This window comes from Anabas testudineus, chromosome 11 (genome assembly GCF_900324465.2).
Source record: "Anabas testudineus chromosome 11, fAnaTes1.2, whole genome shotgun sequence".
Lineage (NCBI taxonomy): Eukaryota > Metazoa > Chordata > Actinopteri > Anabantiformes > Anabantidae > Anabas > Anabas testudineus.
In genome coordinates, this window is record NC_046620.1 from 16393000 (window position 1) to 16411775 (window position 18776).

General features: G+C 38.4%; 4 protein-coding genes across 4 annotated transcripts; all 4 read left to right on the plus strand.

Moving 5' to 3' along the window:
* The first annotated feature begins 2418 nt into the window (after positions 1–2418).
* On the plus strand, positions 2419–4848 carry LOC113154100. Its single transcript, XM_026348108.1, has 5 exons — positions 2419–2505; positions 2583–2752; positions 3817–3931; positions 4012–4188; positions 4266–4848. The coding sequence occupies exons 1-5, from the start codon at positions 2419–2421 to the stop codon at positions 4734–4736; spliced, it is 1020 nt and encodes a 339-aa protein (XP_026203893.1). The 3' UTR covers positions 4737–4848.
* A 468-nt stretch (positions 4849–5316) lies between these two features.
* LOC113154101 lies at positions 5317–6656 on the plus strand. The gene is made up of 4 exons (XM_026348109.1): positions 5317–5342; positions 5500–5614; positions 5695–5871; positions 5949–6656. Exons 1-4 carry the CDS (start codon positions 5317–5319, stop codon positions 6654–6656), a joined length of 1026 nt encoding a protein of 341 aa, XP_026203894.1.
* A 2593-nt stretch (positions 6657–9249) lies between these two features.
* On the plus strand, positions 9250–15233 carry LOC113154464. The gene is made up of 6 exons (XM_026348694.1): positions 9250–9397; positions 10621–10665; positions 14282–14337; positions 14435–14814; positions 14931–15060; positions 15206–15233. Exons 2-6 carry the CDS (start codon positions 10637–10639, stop codon positions 15217–15219), a joined length of 609 nt encoding a protein of 202 aa, XP_026204479.1. The 5' UTR covers positions 9250–9397; positions 10621–10636; the 3' UTR covers positions 15220–15233.
* Positions 15234–16334: 1101 nt separating this feature from the next.
* Positions 16335–18529, plus strand: LOC113153269. Its single transcript, XM_026346822.1, has 5 exons — positions 16335–16453; positions 16574–16593; positions 16678–16792; positions 16930–17106; positions 17191–18529. Exons 1-5 carry the CDS (start codon positions 16451–16453, stop codon positions 17818–17820), a joined length of 945 nt encoding a protein of 314 aa, XP_026202607.1. The 5' UTR covers positions 16335–16450; the 3' UTR covers positions 17821–18529.
* The last annotated feature ends 247 nt before the right edge of the window (positions 18530–18776 follow it).

Genomic DNA, 18776 nt, shown 5'->3' on the forward strand with positions numbered 1-18776 from the left:
TCAAATGGTGTTGGTGAATAAAACTAATGGGAAGTTCTAGTCCTGCAAAACATGTGCCAAATATCAAGTTCCATACATCGCAATGGTAACATATTTAAACATCATAAAAACATATCTTTTTTATGACACAAAAAGTTAGAAAAAACTAAGAGGTAAAATTATGTTTGTAATTTCACTGATTATTTTTAGTCACTCATAAAAAAGCTAAATAAAATTAATTCTTGTGTAGAGCAGACTGATGTTGTATTTACTTTTATGCAGTGTCAAACTCTTATTTCTGAATCAGAAGTCTTAAAAAGCCAAACAAAATTATTTATCCAAACTTTCTGTGGGACAGCAAGATCTGGGTGTCATCAGCATAGCAACAATAGGAAGAGCCATGCGACTGGATCATGGAACCTTGCATGTCAAGAAGAACTTACAGTGAACACCCTGCTATTTTGCAAGTTCTTCCACTTAAAAATAATGGAGGGGTCTGAAATTCACATTGTAGGTGCTTTCCCACTCTGAGATAGAAATCACATTGTATGATTTTTAAAGAAATTTTTTGTCTTGCACTGCTGAACGTAAGAATTTCAAGTATTTTCACCTGAGAAAAATCAGTGTTAATATTTGGTGCAGAAATCTTTGTTTGCAATTACAGAGGTCTTGACCAGATTTGCACATACTGCAACAGGGATTTTGGCCCACTCCTCCACACAGATCTCCTCTAGATCAGTCAGTTTTCGGGGCTGTCTCTGAGCAACGCAGAATTTGAGCTCCCTCCAAAGATGTTCTATTGGATTGAGGTCTGGAGAATGGCTAGGCCACTCCAGAACCTTGATATGCTTCTTACGGAGCCACTCCTTGGTTATCCTGGCTGTGCTTGCTTCAGGTCGTTGTCATGTTGGAAGACCCAGCCACCCATCTTTAATGCTCTGACTAAGGGCAGGAGGTTGTTGCTCAGGATCTCACAATAAATGACCCCGTTCATTCTCTCCTTAATACAGTGCAGACGTCCTGTCCCCTTCACAAAAAAAAGCACCCCCCAAAGCATGATGTTACCACCCCCATGCTTCACAGTAGGGATGGTGTTCTTGGGATGCAACTCATCCCTCCTATTCCTCCAAAAACGACGAGTGAAGTTTAGACCAAAAAGTTCTACTTCGGTCTCGTAGTACCACGAGGTGAGATCTTGCATGGCTCCCCAGTCCGAGGGAGACTGACAGTCATCTTTAGCCCTTTCCATTTTCTAACAATTGCTCCAACAGTTGATCTATTTTCACCAAGCTACTTGGCAATTGCCCCGTAGCCCTTTCCAGCCTTGTGGAGGTCCACAATTATGTCTCTGGGGTCTTTTGACAGTTTTTTAGTCTTGCCCATGATTGTAGTTGGCTACTGACTGTGGCGTGGACAGGTGTCTTTAAAGAGCTCAGAAAGCTGCTACTAATTTAGATTAATGAGTGGAGTAGAGGTGAACCTTTTCAAGGCGCAGTAACAGGTCTTTGAGAGCTAGAATTCTTTCTGTTTCTCAGGTGTTGAAATACTTAGACAAAGAGACAAATAAATTCTTTAAAAATCATACAATGTTATTTCCTGGACTTTTCTTTTTTATTCTGTCTCTCAGAGTGGGAATGCACCTACAATGTGAATTTCAGACCCCTCCATAATTTCTAAGTGGGAGAACTTGCAAAATTGCAGGGTGTTCAATACTTGAGTTCCTCAAGCTCTTTCTTTTCTATACTTGGTTAAATTAGCTGTTACTGTGTGGGCAGGGTTTCTGTTTCAGCTTCCTGTTTCACTGTTAGCCCCACACCCAGCTATACATGCGTCCTGTCACATACACGAAGCACCAAGAGCTTATTTCTTGTTTCATTCTGTTCACTTACTGCTGACAATGGTAAGTAACTACTTGCTACTTGCAACTACTAATTGCTTTGCATCTTTATGATTGATTTCTTCAACATTGCTAATTTCATGTATGTTGTTGGTGAAATGTGATCTGATTCCATCAGGCTGATGCACAAATGACAAAGTGAGTTGACCTATTCTCTGAACTACAAATGCTGATTGTTGTGTTCTAATTTTAAATGATTTTAAACTATTGTTTATTATATTCAGAAAAGAAAGACAACTCGTAAGTGAAAGCAATTTCAAAACTAACGCTTTCAAGATTATCAAGGAAATAGTGATACTTTGTGTCCAGTGTTCAGACCCTGTTGCCACTGTACATTTTGTTGATGAGGTATGTCATATCAAGACTCTTATAAACTTTGAATTTGGTTTATGTCCCTGTCAGAGTTTGCACTGAACATGTCATAACAATACAGAAAATCTTTGATTTCATAGGTTCTTCACAGCATCTACTTTTTGGGAAAGATCAAAATTCAACCATCATTCAACCCTGAAGACATTCTCTTTGATAGAGAGTTGTTGAAAATGTTCAGGGACATGTTCCCTTGGCCTTTTAAGTGCTATTTATCTCAGCTACCTAAGCGGAGTCCATTTTCATGTGTGCTGGACATGGTAAGCTTATAGCTTGTCAAGAGATTATTCTTCCTAATGTACAAATCTGCATTTCACAAACATTTGTGATTTTGCAGGTTGTCTACCTGACTGGAGAATGGAATGAAAACATCATTAAACAACAGTTACAAAACATCACTAACGGCTTAAACCCAAAGCATCTGATCTCCTCCACCGTGTGTGTCTCTCAAAAGAAGAAGAAGAAGAAGAAGAAGAAGAAGAAGAAGAAGAACCCAGGCTCACTAAGGTACTACAGAGTCTCCATGTCCACATCTGATGGTGTTGCTGGGCAAATCATGATTGCTGCCTCCTGTTTAAGCTACTGCGACAATTACGTAGCTGATGCAGTGATGACCTATTATCCTGTAAAAGTCAAGAAAGACTACTTTGATGGAACCATCAAACTTCCTAATACGATCAGGTGCAAAGCGTTTTGCATCAGTGATGGAGTAGAAATGTCTCCTTGCAGATCATGTCAGAACTGGTTTGGTTTGAGAGATAATACTGTAGCAAAAGAATGGGCAACTGTGCTGAAGCTGAGAGTTTGAGCAAACTGTTGAAAAATGAGAGCGAAATTAAGGCCAACGTCTGTCATGTACACAGATGAGAACAGGGAGAGGGCTCAAAGACATGTCTTGAACAATTTTAGGGATTTAGTTGAGGGAGCTAAGTGAAAGGATACCAGACTCAGAATGAAATAACATGGTCCTGACACTGAGTTACAGCAGTAGATAGGGATTTTTTTCATGGTATAGGAAGAAACGAGATTAGTGCAGGAGATAGTCAGAATAGGAAATAACAGGTAACTTAGCCAGTTAGTGTATGACAAAAAACATGATAATTAATGCAGCAAACATATTTCTTAACAACATACTGAAAACTGGCTTCAAATCTTTGAACAGTTAAAACAAATGTGATTTATATAAAGTTTTAACATTGGAAATGGCTGATGTTACTTGTTATGTGTATATCTATTCCTATTGACAATAGACATGCAAATGATTTTATAGCAAACTCTACAAGACTAATGTGTGTACAGCTTGAATGAAGCATGCAAGCGATGCAAAGATTAATAAACAATTCATAAAAGTATTGTGAATTAATGCCATGTCAAGAGCTTTCGGTTAAATGGAAGAACTGAAAAAGTGGCGAGGGTGGGACATAAACCATCATTTAGAAACAAAATATCCAATGCAGCTGACTATATAGGAATGAGTAAGCTTGATCATTGAGTCGGCCGATTCTGCTGAGCGTTAGGTTATTAACATGTTTATAATGTGTTTGTAATTCTTCTGATCGTTATTATTTTAGAAGGGAAGAACTTCTGAGGACCCAAGAGTCTTTTAGAAGCAATGCCATCCTGCTAATCACAAAGATGTTAGATTGGCACGACCTGTATCCAGGAGGTAAACACTTAGTGGAGGAGGTGGGTTTTAAACACTTTCAGTCCCACAGTGTAATTTGTAATTTAGTATGATAACTAATAACCGTGTTTTGACTGAACAGATGCTACACAGCATCTTCTTTCTAGGAAAGATCAACAGGCCGCCATATTCTCCAGAAATGATCTTTGGGAGTGATGTAGTGATGTTACAAAGGTTGAAGCTGTCCTACCCCCGTCCTTTTGAGTGCTATTTATCTCACCAACCTAAGCGGAGTCCATTTTCGTGTGTGGAAGACATGGTAAGCCTATAGTTTGTCAAGAGATTATTCTTCCTATTGTACAAAACTGCATTTCACAAACATTTGTGATTTTGCAGGTTGTCTACCTGGCTGAAGAATGGAATGAAAACCTCATTAAACACCTGTTACAAAACATCACTAACAACTTAAAAACAAAGCCTTTGATCTCCTCCACCGTGGGTGTCTCTCAGAAGAAGAAGAAGAAGAGTAGAAAGAAGAAGAAGAAGAAGAACCCAGCATCAGTCAGGTACTACGGAGTCTCCATGTCCACTTCTGGTGGTGATGCTGGGCAAATCATGATTGCTGCCTCCTGTTTGAGCTACTGGGACAATTACGTAGCTGATGCAGTGATGACCTATTATCCTGTAAAAGTCAAGAAAGACTACTTTGATGGAACCATCAAACTTCCTAATACGATCAGGTGCAAAGCGTTTTGCATCAGTGATGGAGTAGAAATGTCTCCTTGCAGATCATGTCAGAACTGGTTTGGTTTGAGAGATAATACTGTAGCAAAAGAATGGGCAACTGTGCTGAAGCTGAGAGTTTGAGCAAACTGTTGAAAAATGAGAGCGAAATTAAGGCCAACGTCTGTCATGTACACAGATGAGAACAGGGAGAGGGCTCAAAGACATGTCTTGAACAATTTTAGGGATTTAGTTGAGGGAGCTAAGTGAAAGGATACCAGACTCAGAATGAAATAACATGGTCCTGACACTGAGTTACAGCAGTAGATAGGGATTTTTTTCATGGTATAGGAAGAAACGAGATTAGTGCAGGAGATAGTCAGAATAGGAAATAACAGGTAACTTAGCCAGTTAGTGTATGACAAAAAACATGATAATTAATGCAGCAAACATATTTCTTAACAACATACTGAAAACTGGCTTCAAATCTTTGAACAGTTAAAACAAATGTGATTTATATAAAGTTTTAACATTGGAAATGGCTGATGTTACTTGTTATGTGTATATCTATTCCTATTGACAATAGACATGCAAATGATTTTATAGCAAACTCTACAAGACTAATGTGTGTACAGCTTGAATGAAGCATGCAAGCGATGCAAAGATTAATAAACAATTCATAAAAGTATTGTGAATTAATGCCATGTCAAGAGCTTTCGGTTAAATGGAAGAACTGAAAAAGTGGCGAGGGTGGGACATAAACCATCATTTAGAAACAAAATATCCAATGCAGCTGACTATATAGGAATGAGTAAGCTTGATCATTGAGTCGGCCGATTCTGCTGAGCGTTAGGTTATTAACATGTTTATAATGTGTTTGTAATTCTTCTGATCGTTATTATTTTAGAAGGGAAGAACTTCTGAGGACCCAAGAGTCTTTTAGAAGCAATGCCATCCTGCTAATCACAAAGATGTTAGATTGGCATGACCTGTATCCAGGAGGTAAACACTTAGTGGAGGAGGTGGGTTTTAAACACTTTCAGTCCCACAGTGTAATTTGTAATTTAGTATGATAACTAATAACCGTGTTTTGACTGAACAGATGCTACACAGCATCTTCTTTCTAGGAAAGATCAACAGGCCGCCATATTCTCCAGAAATGATCTTTGGGAGTGATGTAGTGATGTTACAAAGGTTGAAGCTGTCCTACCCCCGTCCTTTTGAGTGCTATTTATCTCACCAACCTAAGCGGAGTCCATTTTCGTGTGTGGAAGACATGGTAAGCCTATAGTTTGTCAAGAGATTATTCTTCCTATTGTACAAAACTGCATTTCACAAACATTTGTGATTTTGCAGGTTGTCTACCTGGCTGAAGAATGGAATGAAAACCTCATTAAACACCTGTTACAAAACATCACTAACAACTTAAAAACAAAGCCTTTGATCTCCTCCACCGTGGGTGTCTCTCAGAAGAAGAAGAAGAAGAGTAGAAAGAAGAAGAAGAAGAAGAACCCAGCATCAGTCAGGTACTACGGAGTCTCCATGTCCACTTCTGGTGGTGATGCTGGGCAAATCATGATTGCTGCCTCCTGTTTGAGCTACTGGGACAATTACGTAGCTGATGCAGTGATGACCTATTATCCTGTAAAAGTCAAGAAAGACTACTTTGATGGAACCATCAAACTTCCTAATACGATCAGGTGCAAAGCGTTTCGCATCAGTGATGGAGTAGAAATGTCTCCTTGCAGATCATGTGGGAATTTGTTTGGTTTGAGAGTTTATCCTACTGCAGATGTACCTGTACCAAGAGAATGGGCTTATGGCAACTGTGCTGAAGCTGAGAGTTTGAGCACTCTGTTGAAAAATGAGAGCGGAATTAAAGAGCAGGCGCGGCCAACGTCTGTCATGTACACAGATGAGAACAAGAAGGAGGCTAAAAGACATGTTATGAACAATGTCAGGGGTTTGCTAAGCGAGATACGTAAAAGGAGTGAAAGGAGTGAAACGATACCAGCCTTTGAATGGAATGGCTTGATCTATTCTAACACTAAGTTACAGCAGTAGATAGGGATTTTTTTTCATGGTATAGGAAAAAACGAGATTAGTGCAGGAGATAGTCAGGACAGGAAATAACAGGCAAGTTAGTATATGACAAAAACAAACAAACATGATAATTAATGCAACAAACATATTTCTTAAAAACATACTGAAAACTGGCTTAGTTAAAATGAATGTGATTTATATAAAGTTTTAACATTGGAAATGTTAACAAGCAAATGTTGCTTGTTATGTGTATTTCTATCCCTATTGACAATAGACATCCAAATGATTTTGGAAACTCTGCAAGACTAATGTGTGTACAACTTGAATGAAGCATGCACAAGATGCAAACATTAATAAACAATAAAAGTATTGTGAATTAACGCCATGTCAAGAGCTTTTGGATAAATGGAAGAACTGAAAAAGTGACGAGGGTGGGACATCAACCATCATTTAGAACCAAAACAACCAATGTAGCTGACCTTATAGGAATGAGTAAACTTGATCATATTTATGGTTTCACAGAACCAGGAAGAAGAAGCAGCTAATGGGCCCTTATTATTAATAGATGTTTACATACAGTACATCCATGTATTTCTAGGTATGTATTGACCTATTTTCATCCATCTTACATCCATTGTAGCACTATCTGGCTCCTTGACCTTCACCATCATCCATCGTTGGTTGTTATCGCATTCCATGTAGCTGTAGACGTTCATCCTCAGCTGCCAGTTCCCGTGATAAATCCTGGACTCTGAAACCACAATACAAGGGACACCTGTGTCTAGGCCCCTCGGGATCATATTACTCCCATGTTTTGTAGCTTAATTGTAACCATCCTTCTCGTAACATTCATCATATGCTTATTAGTTGTTTTTCACATGGTGGCTGTCTCTGCCCATCTTCATTGATGTGTCCTAAGTGCTTTTCCATTAACTCTGCAGTAATTAATGGTTAACAGTAAATCATACTTGTGCATACTACTCTTATCTTTATAAAACATGCTGTTCAACTATTAATGCTAGAAGTGTACAAATTAAAGTATTAATCAACTACTACTGCTAAATGAGTACAAACTTAAACATTGATTAAGCATCACATCATATCATATATTTCCAGCCCTGAGCTAAAGGTCCTGCTGAACTAGAAGAAGAGGGCTTTCTTTTTAGGGGACAAGGAGCTGAGGGGAATACAAGATCAGAGGGTGCAAGGTCAGATACAGGAAGACGCTGGAGCAGTAAATGGAGCAGACTGAAATACATCATGGAAAAGGTTTTTTTAATGATCCTTTTGTGCTTGTTTCTGTTTCCCTGTGCTTCTGTAAACACGGAAATCAACATGTGGTTTTATGGTGGTTGTTATCTGATGCATGACTTTTATCCCCACAACCAGTTGTACAGTCATTCTGTTTGTACAGTTGCTGTATTTTGCACTCATGTTATTGTAGTTTCTCAAGCAATTTGTATCAGAACTTTACATTTTTACATTTTACATTTTTTTTACATTTACGTTTGAAAAACAACAACAACAAAAGAGGAAGTTCAGAACAAGGCTCCAATTCACTACAATCTTAAAAATACACTTGCCGCTCTCATCAGTAGTAACAGTAGTTAAAGCAGGGCAGTAAATCACAGAAGATCCAAACTTGCACATTTACAGTAATAACATGGTGAGATATGCTTTTACATTTCGTCAAATTCCAGAGACACAAATCAAGGAGGAGCTGTTTGACTCAGTGGGAAGGACTTCATTTTTTTTCAGTTTCATTTATTTCGAACAATGGTGAGTACCTGTGGTTTCCTTTGCCAATATTTCATTTCAGTATGATTGAATTATACTTTGCTAATTAAATCTTAGTATAAATTTTGTAGATTTTGTTTTTTGATTGCATCATCTAGGTATATATTGACCTATTGTCATCAATCTTACATATTCTGTATAAATATTGAGTTTTGTATTGGTGTTATTCTGTATTTGTGTTGGTGTGGATCTTTTCTGCTTGTGATTCCCTTTCTTTCTGTCTGAGTTAAGAGTAACTGTAACAAGGTGACACACATTAAATTTAATTGACTGTCCAATACATTCCTGGGGGTAGTTAGCGTCCTCTGCTGGAAAAAGAAAGAAACATTTTTCAAGCAAATGCAAATATCATTCCAGTCATGTGGGCTCAGAAATGTAGAAAAAACTGAAAGACCACAAGTTCTCAACAGTCAACTTTCCTGGGGTTTTAAAGTAAAACATCTGATCTCCTCTGCCACAAGGGAAAAAATAAGGAACATATAAAATAGGCAAGGTAAGAACTTTCCACATGTTCTTAGGTAAAAAAAGTGGGAGAGAGAATAAAACTTGATCCAGATACTTTTTTTCTTACTTACCTCTCAGGTTTTTTTTTTTATCATCATTGGTGGTTTTTAGTTATTTAAAATACTTTATTTCAAAAAGATATATTTTTATTATTACATTATTCTTAAATTATTATTATTATTTTTAACTAATAATTTCTATTAAATTATTTGGCAACAATGCAGGTTTTGAAAAAACAAACAAACAAACAAACAAACAAACAGATAAACTAAAGATCCCAAGGAAACTCTTAAGGCTGTTTAACATAACAGAACACTCCCAGCTGTAATGTAATACACCCACTGGTACTGGTTGTACGCGGAAACAGCAACAGGGAGTGGTGAGACTGGAAAAAACCGACGCAGTGACTGTTTTCAGACCTGTGTCTGTGAAGAAAACGAGGCTCGAGTCCTTCAACTGTGGTAACTACTTCTATTTGACTTTGTGTGATAAATGTTAAAGAGTAGGGATTTTAATCGCACTTTCTGAAATCTGAAATAAAGACCGATCTGTCTTTATTTCATATTCAGTACTGGGCCTATTAAACCTAATGTTTAGTTAAAACAACTCTAGAGGTCATAGCTTTATTCCCTCTTGTGTGACCTACTAAACTAACAATTTAACGATGTAAAATGTGGCTACAGCATTTTGTCAAATTGAGATCTTTACACGAGAGAAGATAAAGGTCGACAACAGAAGCTTTCGATTCTGTCGCAGGGGAAAAAATGCGCTGCAGCCGAGTGGTGCGTCACAGAGAGACCAAACAGGAGACGTGACCACTGTACGCACACTAAACCATTTTCTAAACGATCCCAACTTAAGAAACGCTTATAGTGTTTGTAAAAACGGGAACCATACCGACATGTATTATTTATTATATTTTATTATAACAAGATAGCTTTAAATTTAAACAAAATTTAAACAAAAATCAGCAGCTACCACGGAGGTAAACACAAGTCTCTTAATGTTCAGAAACAGCAAATGATAAATAATTAAAATAATTATTCACTGACCTCAATGTATGATTCTTGGGTTTACATCCATCTACCCAGTGACTAAATGTTAATTATAGAGTAAAGCAATGTCAGTTTAATAACATTCTAAACATTCTAAAAGTGTGTTTGATTATTTTGTTGTATGTTGTTCATTTTACAATTACTAATCAGTTTTAATCTCATAACACAGTTGTGTTTAAACGTTTACCTTTTAGTTTCTTTCACTTTCAAATGTTAAAAATTGCCACAATTTAAAGTAAATAAAGGCTGTCCACACTGTCCAAACTAAACAATAGTAACTAATTCTTGTTATTTCTGTTCCTTGAAAAAATTCATAGATTGATGGCAACTAATCATTACTGATCATCCTACACTTTACTGCATACATTAAAAAGTGGTATAGGTCAGCAATTTGTAGTTTCATTAAAGTTCAGGTCAACTTTCATTACATGAAATGTCATCATATGCATTAATTGTAAACTCAATAAACCTACATTTGTGCTAGTTTGTTTTGCCTTTACTGACACATACAGTACACAATCATGGGAAAAGAGGTGGGTTATATGGGCTGCATTTTGTCTGTATTCTGACTGCTGTTTGGACCAGGCCTCATTATCACTGGTTTTAACTATAAAACTGTTGTTTTCTAGGTGCCTGAGAGCCAAGATGGCAAGTGATGGAAAGAACTACTGCCTGTAAGAGCCATTTTTTTCTTTGGTTTAGGGATGTTTAAACGTACGGTGACATAACAAACATACCTTAAGTGAAATAAAATGGAAAACAATGTCAATGTCAAGTGAAGATACTTTCACCATCACTAATAATAGATACATTTGGCTCAAGAAATGTGTATAACTAACAAATGCAATGTGGTGACTGACTCGGACATGTGTGCTCTTCATGCCAGTACAAAGGAACAAAGAACTTCAAAGAATGTTTTTATGAAATTCATCAGTTAAATAAATGTAAATTGTAATACGAGTTATCAGCCAATGTTGACGGTAATGAATTTGCGTCTGTCAACATAAAACAGCTCTTATCATTAGATTTACGATGCAGGCTCCCGTCCCAACTCTGGCCCTAGGAGGATGCCCCGGTTTTCCAAATCCGAGCAAGGTGATGCATCTCGAAAAGAACCGTTCCACTAGGGTTTAGTAAAAAAACAGACCAGAACACACTGGAGTGAAAGTGCTTTCCACATTTTACAATCTTATTCCAAAATGGATTAAATGCATCATTTTCATTAAAATTCTACAAACAATACTCTATAATGACATGGTGAAAGGAGTTTACTTAAAATCTTTGGTAATTTATACAAAATAAAAAACTAAAAAATCAAAGTATTCACAGTCTTTGCCATGGCACTCAGAATTGAGATCTGGTGCATCCTGTTTCCACTGAGCATCCTTGAGATGTTTTTACAAATTCATTGGAGTCCACCTGTGGAAAATTCAGTTGATTTGACATGATCTGGAAAGTCATACACCTGTCTATACAAGGTCCCACAGTTAACAGTGCATGTCAGAGCGCAAACCAAACCATGAAGTCCAAGGAAATTGTCTCCAAGACAGGATGGCATCAAGGCACAGATCTTGGTGAAGGGTACAGAAAACGTTCTGCAGCATTGAAGATCCCAATGAGCACAGTGGCCTCCATCATCCTTAAATGGAAGACGTTTGGAACCACCAGGACTTTTCCTAGAGCAGGCCGCGTAGCCAAATTGAGAAAGAAGGGCCTTAGTCAGGGAGGTGACTAAAAACCCGATGGTCACTCTGAAAGGGCTCCAGTGTTTTTAATGAAGGGAGGAGAACCTTCCAGAAGAACAACCACCTCTGCAGCATTCCACCAATCAGGCCTAAATGGTAGAGTGGCCAGATGGAAACCACTCCTCAGTAAAAGGAAGTCCGTCTGGAGGCACCTGAAGGACTCTCAGACCTTATGAAACAAGATTCTCTGGTCTGATGAAACAAAGATTGAACTCTTTGGCCTGAATGCCAAGCGTCATGTCAGGAGAAAATCCGGTGCCACTCACCCCCAGGCCAATACCATCCCTATAGTGAAGCATGGTGGTGGCAACATCATGCTGTGGAGATGTTTTTCAGTGACAGGAACTGGAAGACTAGTCAGGATTCAAGGAAAGATGAGGAGTGGCTACAGAACAACTCTATAAATGTCCTTGAGAGGCCCAGTCAGAGCCCAGACTTGACCCTGATTGAACATCTCTGGAGGGATCTGAAAATGGCTGTTCATCGACGCTCCCCATCCAACCTGATGGAGTTTGAAAGGTTCTGCAAAGAAGAATGGGAGAAACCCCCTAAAAATAGCTGTGCCAAGCTTCTAGCATCATACTCAAAAGACTAATTGGTGCTAAAGGTGGTTTAATAAGGTATTGAGCAAAGGCTGTGAATATTTATATACATGTGATTTCTTTTTTAAATTTATTTGCAAAAATTCCAAACTAACTTCATTCACATTGTTATTATGAGGTATTGTTTGTAGAATTTTGAGGAAAATAAGGACTTTATTAATATTCACAACTATCAATGTAGTGTTCTTATTTTAAATTTCTTGTAAAGCTAAAATGTACCTGTCCAGTTGTTTTCTTTTGTTGTATTATTATCATTTTATTTGTGTTATATTGCTTCATTCCGTTGGTGGAAGTGAGAGAAGTGAAGATCTGGACAGAGGAAGTAATTGAGCAGTTAAGTGGTGAGGCCTGGGCTAAAGGTCTTGCTGAACGAGAAGAAGAGGGCCTTCTTCTCAGGGGACAAGGAGCTGAGGAGAGTACAAGATCAGAGCAGTAAATGGAGCACAACAATGTGTGTGATGTGTGGGGCAGACTGAAATACATCGCAGGCCATGGAAAAGGTGGTGACGATCACCAGGTTTCTGGAGACCAGGCCTGGCCAAATGAACTAAAACTGTTTTTCAATAGATTTGATTCTACCCAGTCCCCATGCCCCACCCGCATAGTTCCCTCCTTCCACTGTAACCAAGGGCTCTCAATAACCCACAGCTCCTGACCAGTCACTACCCACCCCCCTCTGCCTTACATTGAACCAGGAGAGGGGAGAGAGTTAAGGAAGGAAGGAAGGAAGTCTGAGGCCATGAAGGCCACAGGCCTCGGCCCTTAACCTCTCACCTGATGAAGACGACGGAGAGGATTGTACACAGCTAACCCTGCACCCAGGCGAGCTCAGCACTGGACCCGCTGCAATGACACCATCATCTACCTGCTGCATCAAGCCCTGTGTCACCTCATGTTTTTTGACTTTTCCAGCGCTTTCAACACCATCCAGCTGAGGGGGAAGCTGGAGGAGGCAGGCATGGACCAACATCAGCTACCTCACAGATAGACCACAGTACATGAGGCTGCACGACTATGTGTCAGATGTGTCTGCAGCATGAAGGCCCCTCAAGGGACGAAGAGAAGAGAGGCTTTCCACTTTTCTGTTCACCCTCTACACTTTGGACTTTAAGTACACCTCCCTCCACTGTCACCTGCAGAAATTATCTGATGACACCACCATTGTTGGCTGTGTATCTGCAGGGAATGAGCAGGAAAACAACGGGGTCATTGGTGATTTTGTGGACTGATGTGAGCAAAACATCTGCTACTGAACACCAGCGAAGCAAAGGAGTTGGTAATAGACTTCGGGCAGAAACGTCCAGCATCCATGGTAGTGAGCATTCAGCTTGTTTGTTTTTAATGATCCTTTTGTGCTTGTGTCTGTTTCCCTGTGCTTCTGTAAACACGGGAACTTCCCCACTGTGAGATTAATAAAAGTAAACATGTTTGAACAGTCAAGTCAACTTTATTGCATCAGAGGTATTTAACATCTGAACATTATAAAAGTAAACGAAAATGATGAATTTAAATGAGTGTGAAGAATATGACTCATAGGAAGATTTTGGAAATTCCAGGGGTCGTCAAGAACTGGTAGAAGTTGGGCCGCAAAACGTCTCTGCACCACAAGGACCTGGAAGTAGGATAATTCAGCGAAGAAGAACATCGGTACTCTTGCATATGAGTGACACAGGCGAACAGTTTGAGTTCTTTTGTTCATGATCACACAAACAGAAAGTTGAAGACGTGCTTTGATTAACAGAAAATTAAGGACCATGGCTTTTAATGCAGGGCATTAAAATTTAAAGTGCCCACGTCAGCAGGACCTTATTTTCTGAGCCAAGTCACCATGTTTTCTCACTTTTAGATGTATGTTTTATCTTATAGTCATCTGTACAGTGTATTTTTAATTTAATGGTCTAGTAAAAGTTTTTTTTTTTGTTGTATTTCTTTCTACCTTCCAGGTCTGCAGCTCAGCGGTTAGATCTGTCTAATTTCCCACAGAGCAATGGAAAAACAGGTAAACACACATGTTTACCTCACATATAATAAAAGCCTTACAATGATAACAATTTCCCGACACTCATCAAATTTTGCTTGTCTGATGTGTGTTTCAGCTCGAGATTACTTGGCATCAGTGTCCGACTTTGTGCTAAAAAACAAAGGTAAACGTTACGTCCTAAAAAATCCAGTTGGTGCCACACTGAGGATAGCAGCACTTGATGACACCATTTACAGAGATGACAATGATGTGGTGAACGGATGGGGGAAATTCTACCTTCCTAAGACCGTCAACATGCAGGTTTTTGCTATTGTGGAGGGTGTCTCGTGCCCGTGTGACCAGCTCGTTCTGATGACGTGTGAGGAGAAAAAGGTGTATGGCTATGATGAAGAGGGGCTACATTTGGTGGCTACAAGTTTGGACTGGTTACGTGTTAATGGATTAAAGTACCCACCACTCAAGACATATTACAAGGGGGAGGCCTTCAAAGATATGGTGAATCATATGTTGCATGTAAAGAAGCAAGAATTTGTTATTTTTAGTGTTTTCCCTGATGCTTAACCCCCTTTAGGCACTAACAAAGATGTTTTGATATTGTCTGTTGTGTGTAGACTGAGGAGGACTGGGCAAAACTGAGGAAGGGCGCAGTGGGGAGGAGGCTGGACGAGGAGCATGCTAAACTGGTGGCAGCGAAAAAATCCAGATTTCTGGAGAATCTCAGGAACACCAGACACAAAACAGGTGAGTGTTTCTACCTTTAAAATAATTTTTCACAAAACTGTGTAAAGACAAGATTCAGTTTTTACATATTTAGGTGATGGTAGCATGCTGAATTACTGCAAGGGTAGAAATGATCCAGATGTGTTTCATCTTGTCCTCTCTCCAGAATTCATCAGATGACTAACAATATCAGCATCAACGAGTCTTCACTGGTTGTTCCTACTAAGTCTGCAAGAAACCTGGGGGTGAGCTTTGATGACCAACTCAGGTTCAAAACCAGCTGGACTGCAAGACATAAGACTACAACTAGGTGGCTGGTTAGTGTAGTGTTAACATCACTGCCTCCCATGTGGGGGACTGGGGTTCAAATCCCAGCTGTGGCTACCTCCAGTAGGGGTCCTAGCTAAGACCTCTGCCCACCCCTGTAAGTTGCTTTGGATGAAAGTTTTTGTGTGCATTGTTTTATTGTAAATATATTTTTTACTAATAAAGCATTTTTTATAAAACATGTATGTCTTGTGATATTCTTCCTCAATGCAAATTGGTCTAATATACAGTATTTGTTGAATTGTGATTAATACAAATATGATCTCTGTGGTCTTTTATGGAATTCATTGACTCCTGAATACATAACTGGACAAACACATTGAAATTTTATGATTTAGGTTTTATGAGTCATATGCAGCTTTCTTTCATAGTCACCAGATTTCAACTCAAGTGGAAATTTTAAAGCAGCAAGTTAAACATGCTCCTTCCACTGTCACACACACACAAAAAAAAAAAAAAAAAATCAAATGAGCCAGTACAGAAACTAAGCAGCAGTAAGTTAAAAACTGAGAAATGAAACTTGTGCTCAGGAAGGTGAGCAGCAAAACAGATCAAATCTGTTGCAAGAGTCAGAGTTTCCAAAACACTAGTCATCAAAACAACATGTGGTTTTATGGTGGTTGTTTTCTGATGCGTGACTTTTATCCCCACACCCAGTTGTACAGACATCCTGTCTGTGCAGTTGGAGTATTTTGTACTCATGTTAGTATGTTATTGTAATTTCTCAAGCAATTTGTATCAGAGCTTTACATTTACATTTGCAGAAAAATAACAACAACAAAAGAGGAAGTTCAAAATAAGGCTCCCATTGACCAACTCTGACATTTGTGTCTGTGCTCGACACTGTGTTCACTACAATCTAAAAAAATATACTTGCCGCTCTTATCAGTAGTGACAAAAGCAAGACATTAAAGCAGAGCTTTAAATCACAGGAGATCCAAACTTTCACATTTACAGTAATAACATGGTGAGACATGCTTTTACATTTTGTCAAATTCCGGAGACACAAATCAAGGAGGAGTCGACTGACTCAGTGGGAAGGACTTCATTTCTTTCTTTCTGTTTCATTTATTTCGAAGTTACAATGGTGAGTGTCTGTGGTTTCCTTTGCCAATATTTCATTTCAGTATGATTGAATTATACTTTGCTAATTAAATCTTAGTAAAATGTATAATTGTTTGTATATTTTGTTTTTTGATTGCATCAGGATGCTGAACGTGAAACTGAGTGAGTCTGAATTACTGAAACACTTATTTATTGCTGCATTCTGCTGTACAATTATTTAACAACAATGGATGTTTATTATTTTAGAAAAGAAGAGCTGTTGAAAAGTGAAGACGTTTTCAGAAACAATGCTCTCACAATTATTTTTGAAATGGTGGAACTGAGTAACGAATCAGCAGCACCTGTGGAGTTAGTGGATGAGGTATGTCTGCTGGGGCTTTATTTTTCAGATTCAGCTTTTGGACATGATATATAAACCTGTTCTAGTGTGTTTTAAACACACAGTTGTTCTCAGTTATGTATGACACATCATATGTTAATGTATTTTTCACTTCACAGGTTCTTCACAGCATCTTCTTCCTGGGAAAAATCAACCAGCCGCCATTTTCTCCAGAAATGATCTTTGTGAATGATGAAGAGATGTTAGAAGAGTTGAAGCTGTCCTACCCTCGTCCTTTTGACCTCTATTCTTCTCAACTACCTAAGCGGAGTCCATTTTCATGTGTCTTAGACATGGTAAGATTATTTTATCAAAGAAAATACATACATGTATATACATGCAATTACCAACAGCTTGATAATATGTTTGATCATCTGCAGATTGTCATCTTGAAAGAAGAGGAAAATGAAAATGTAATAATGGAAGCCCTGCAAGAGCTGAACCGACAGCTTTTCAGGGGTCGTGAAGCAAAGCCCCTGATCTCCTCCACCGTGTGTGTCTCTCAGAAGGATAAGAACTCAGTCAGATACTACGGCGTCTCCATGTCCACTTCTGGTAGTATTCCTGGGCAAATCGTGGTTGCTGCTTCCTGTTACAGCTACTGGGACAGCTGTGTAGCTGATGCAGTGATGACCTACTATCCAAATACGATCAAGAAGAATTACTTTGATGGAACAATCAGACTTCCAGAGACGATCAGGTGTCAGGCGTTTAGACTCAGTGATAGAACAGAAATACTTCCCTGTGTAAAATGTGGGAATTTGTTTGGGTTACGCTCAAGTGGAGTGAACAAGTGGGCCTATGGCAACTGTGCTGAAGTTGAGAGTGTGAGCAACTTGGTTAAAAACGAGAGAGAAATTAAAGAGCGAGTACGTCCAACGTCTGAAACATTAACAGATGAGAACAGGAAGAGAGTTAAAAGGTCTGTTATGAATAGGCTTAAAGGTTTGCTCCGCGATGTGGGATTTACATGGGATAACAAGGTCTACCCTAACATAGATTTAAGATGAAAAAGTTAGTCACTGTTACAAATAAGCAAAATTCTAATGGTCCATGATGTGACTCGACCCCTTTTGATAAAACATACGTAAAAATATATTAAAAACACATTGCATGGTTACTCTCTAAGCACTGAAATTTCTACTTTTCTATGTTGATTTTGCAGTTTGTCAGTGATGTGATGTGCATTTCTATATTCAGCAACACTGGAGATACAAAAATTGACAAAGATGTGCCATTTAAATTATCATTTGAATGCAGATGATGCAAACTTTATATAAAAGATATTGATCATTACGCTCACAGTAAAGCTACTGTGATGTTTCATACACAGTGTGTATTAATGAATATATGAAAACTTGGACATACCACTGGTTAGCTATAATCTTCAGTTTTGTCAAATAGAACTCAATTAGAACTTTACGTTTCCATCACTGTACATTTGTAATGATAATAATCCAATTATTTTTTATTTATTTGCTGTTTAACATCCTCTTTTGTGTAAAAGGAAATTCTCACTTCTGAGAAACAAAACTAAATGCCATCCTGTATGCTGCAGGGTTTTCCCCTTTTGCTTCACTTCAGCATCTTTTTGCTCATTTTTGGTGCCATCTATTTTAGCAACACACCTAGTTATACTGACATGCTGTCACATGGAATTTCTGTAAATTACACAAAGAAGAAGACATGTTCTCTAATAAAGAGTTTGTATATTCTGTAGTGCTTGTAGTATTTTCTGAAGCAGTGAATCTTTTGCTGTAAAGCTACACACTCACATAGACTTTGTACAGTAGCAGAGAATTAACCAGTGGTTTGGCACCAAAACAGAACAAACTTAGTGACATGATAAGTCCCTCACTACTGTGTGGATAAATGTTTTTAAATATATATGTCATCTAAGCAGAAGTTGATTTACTGAAGGTGAATGGTTACAGTTTAGAAATGTGCACAGCTGCTTTCAAGTAAT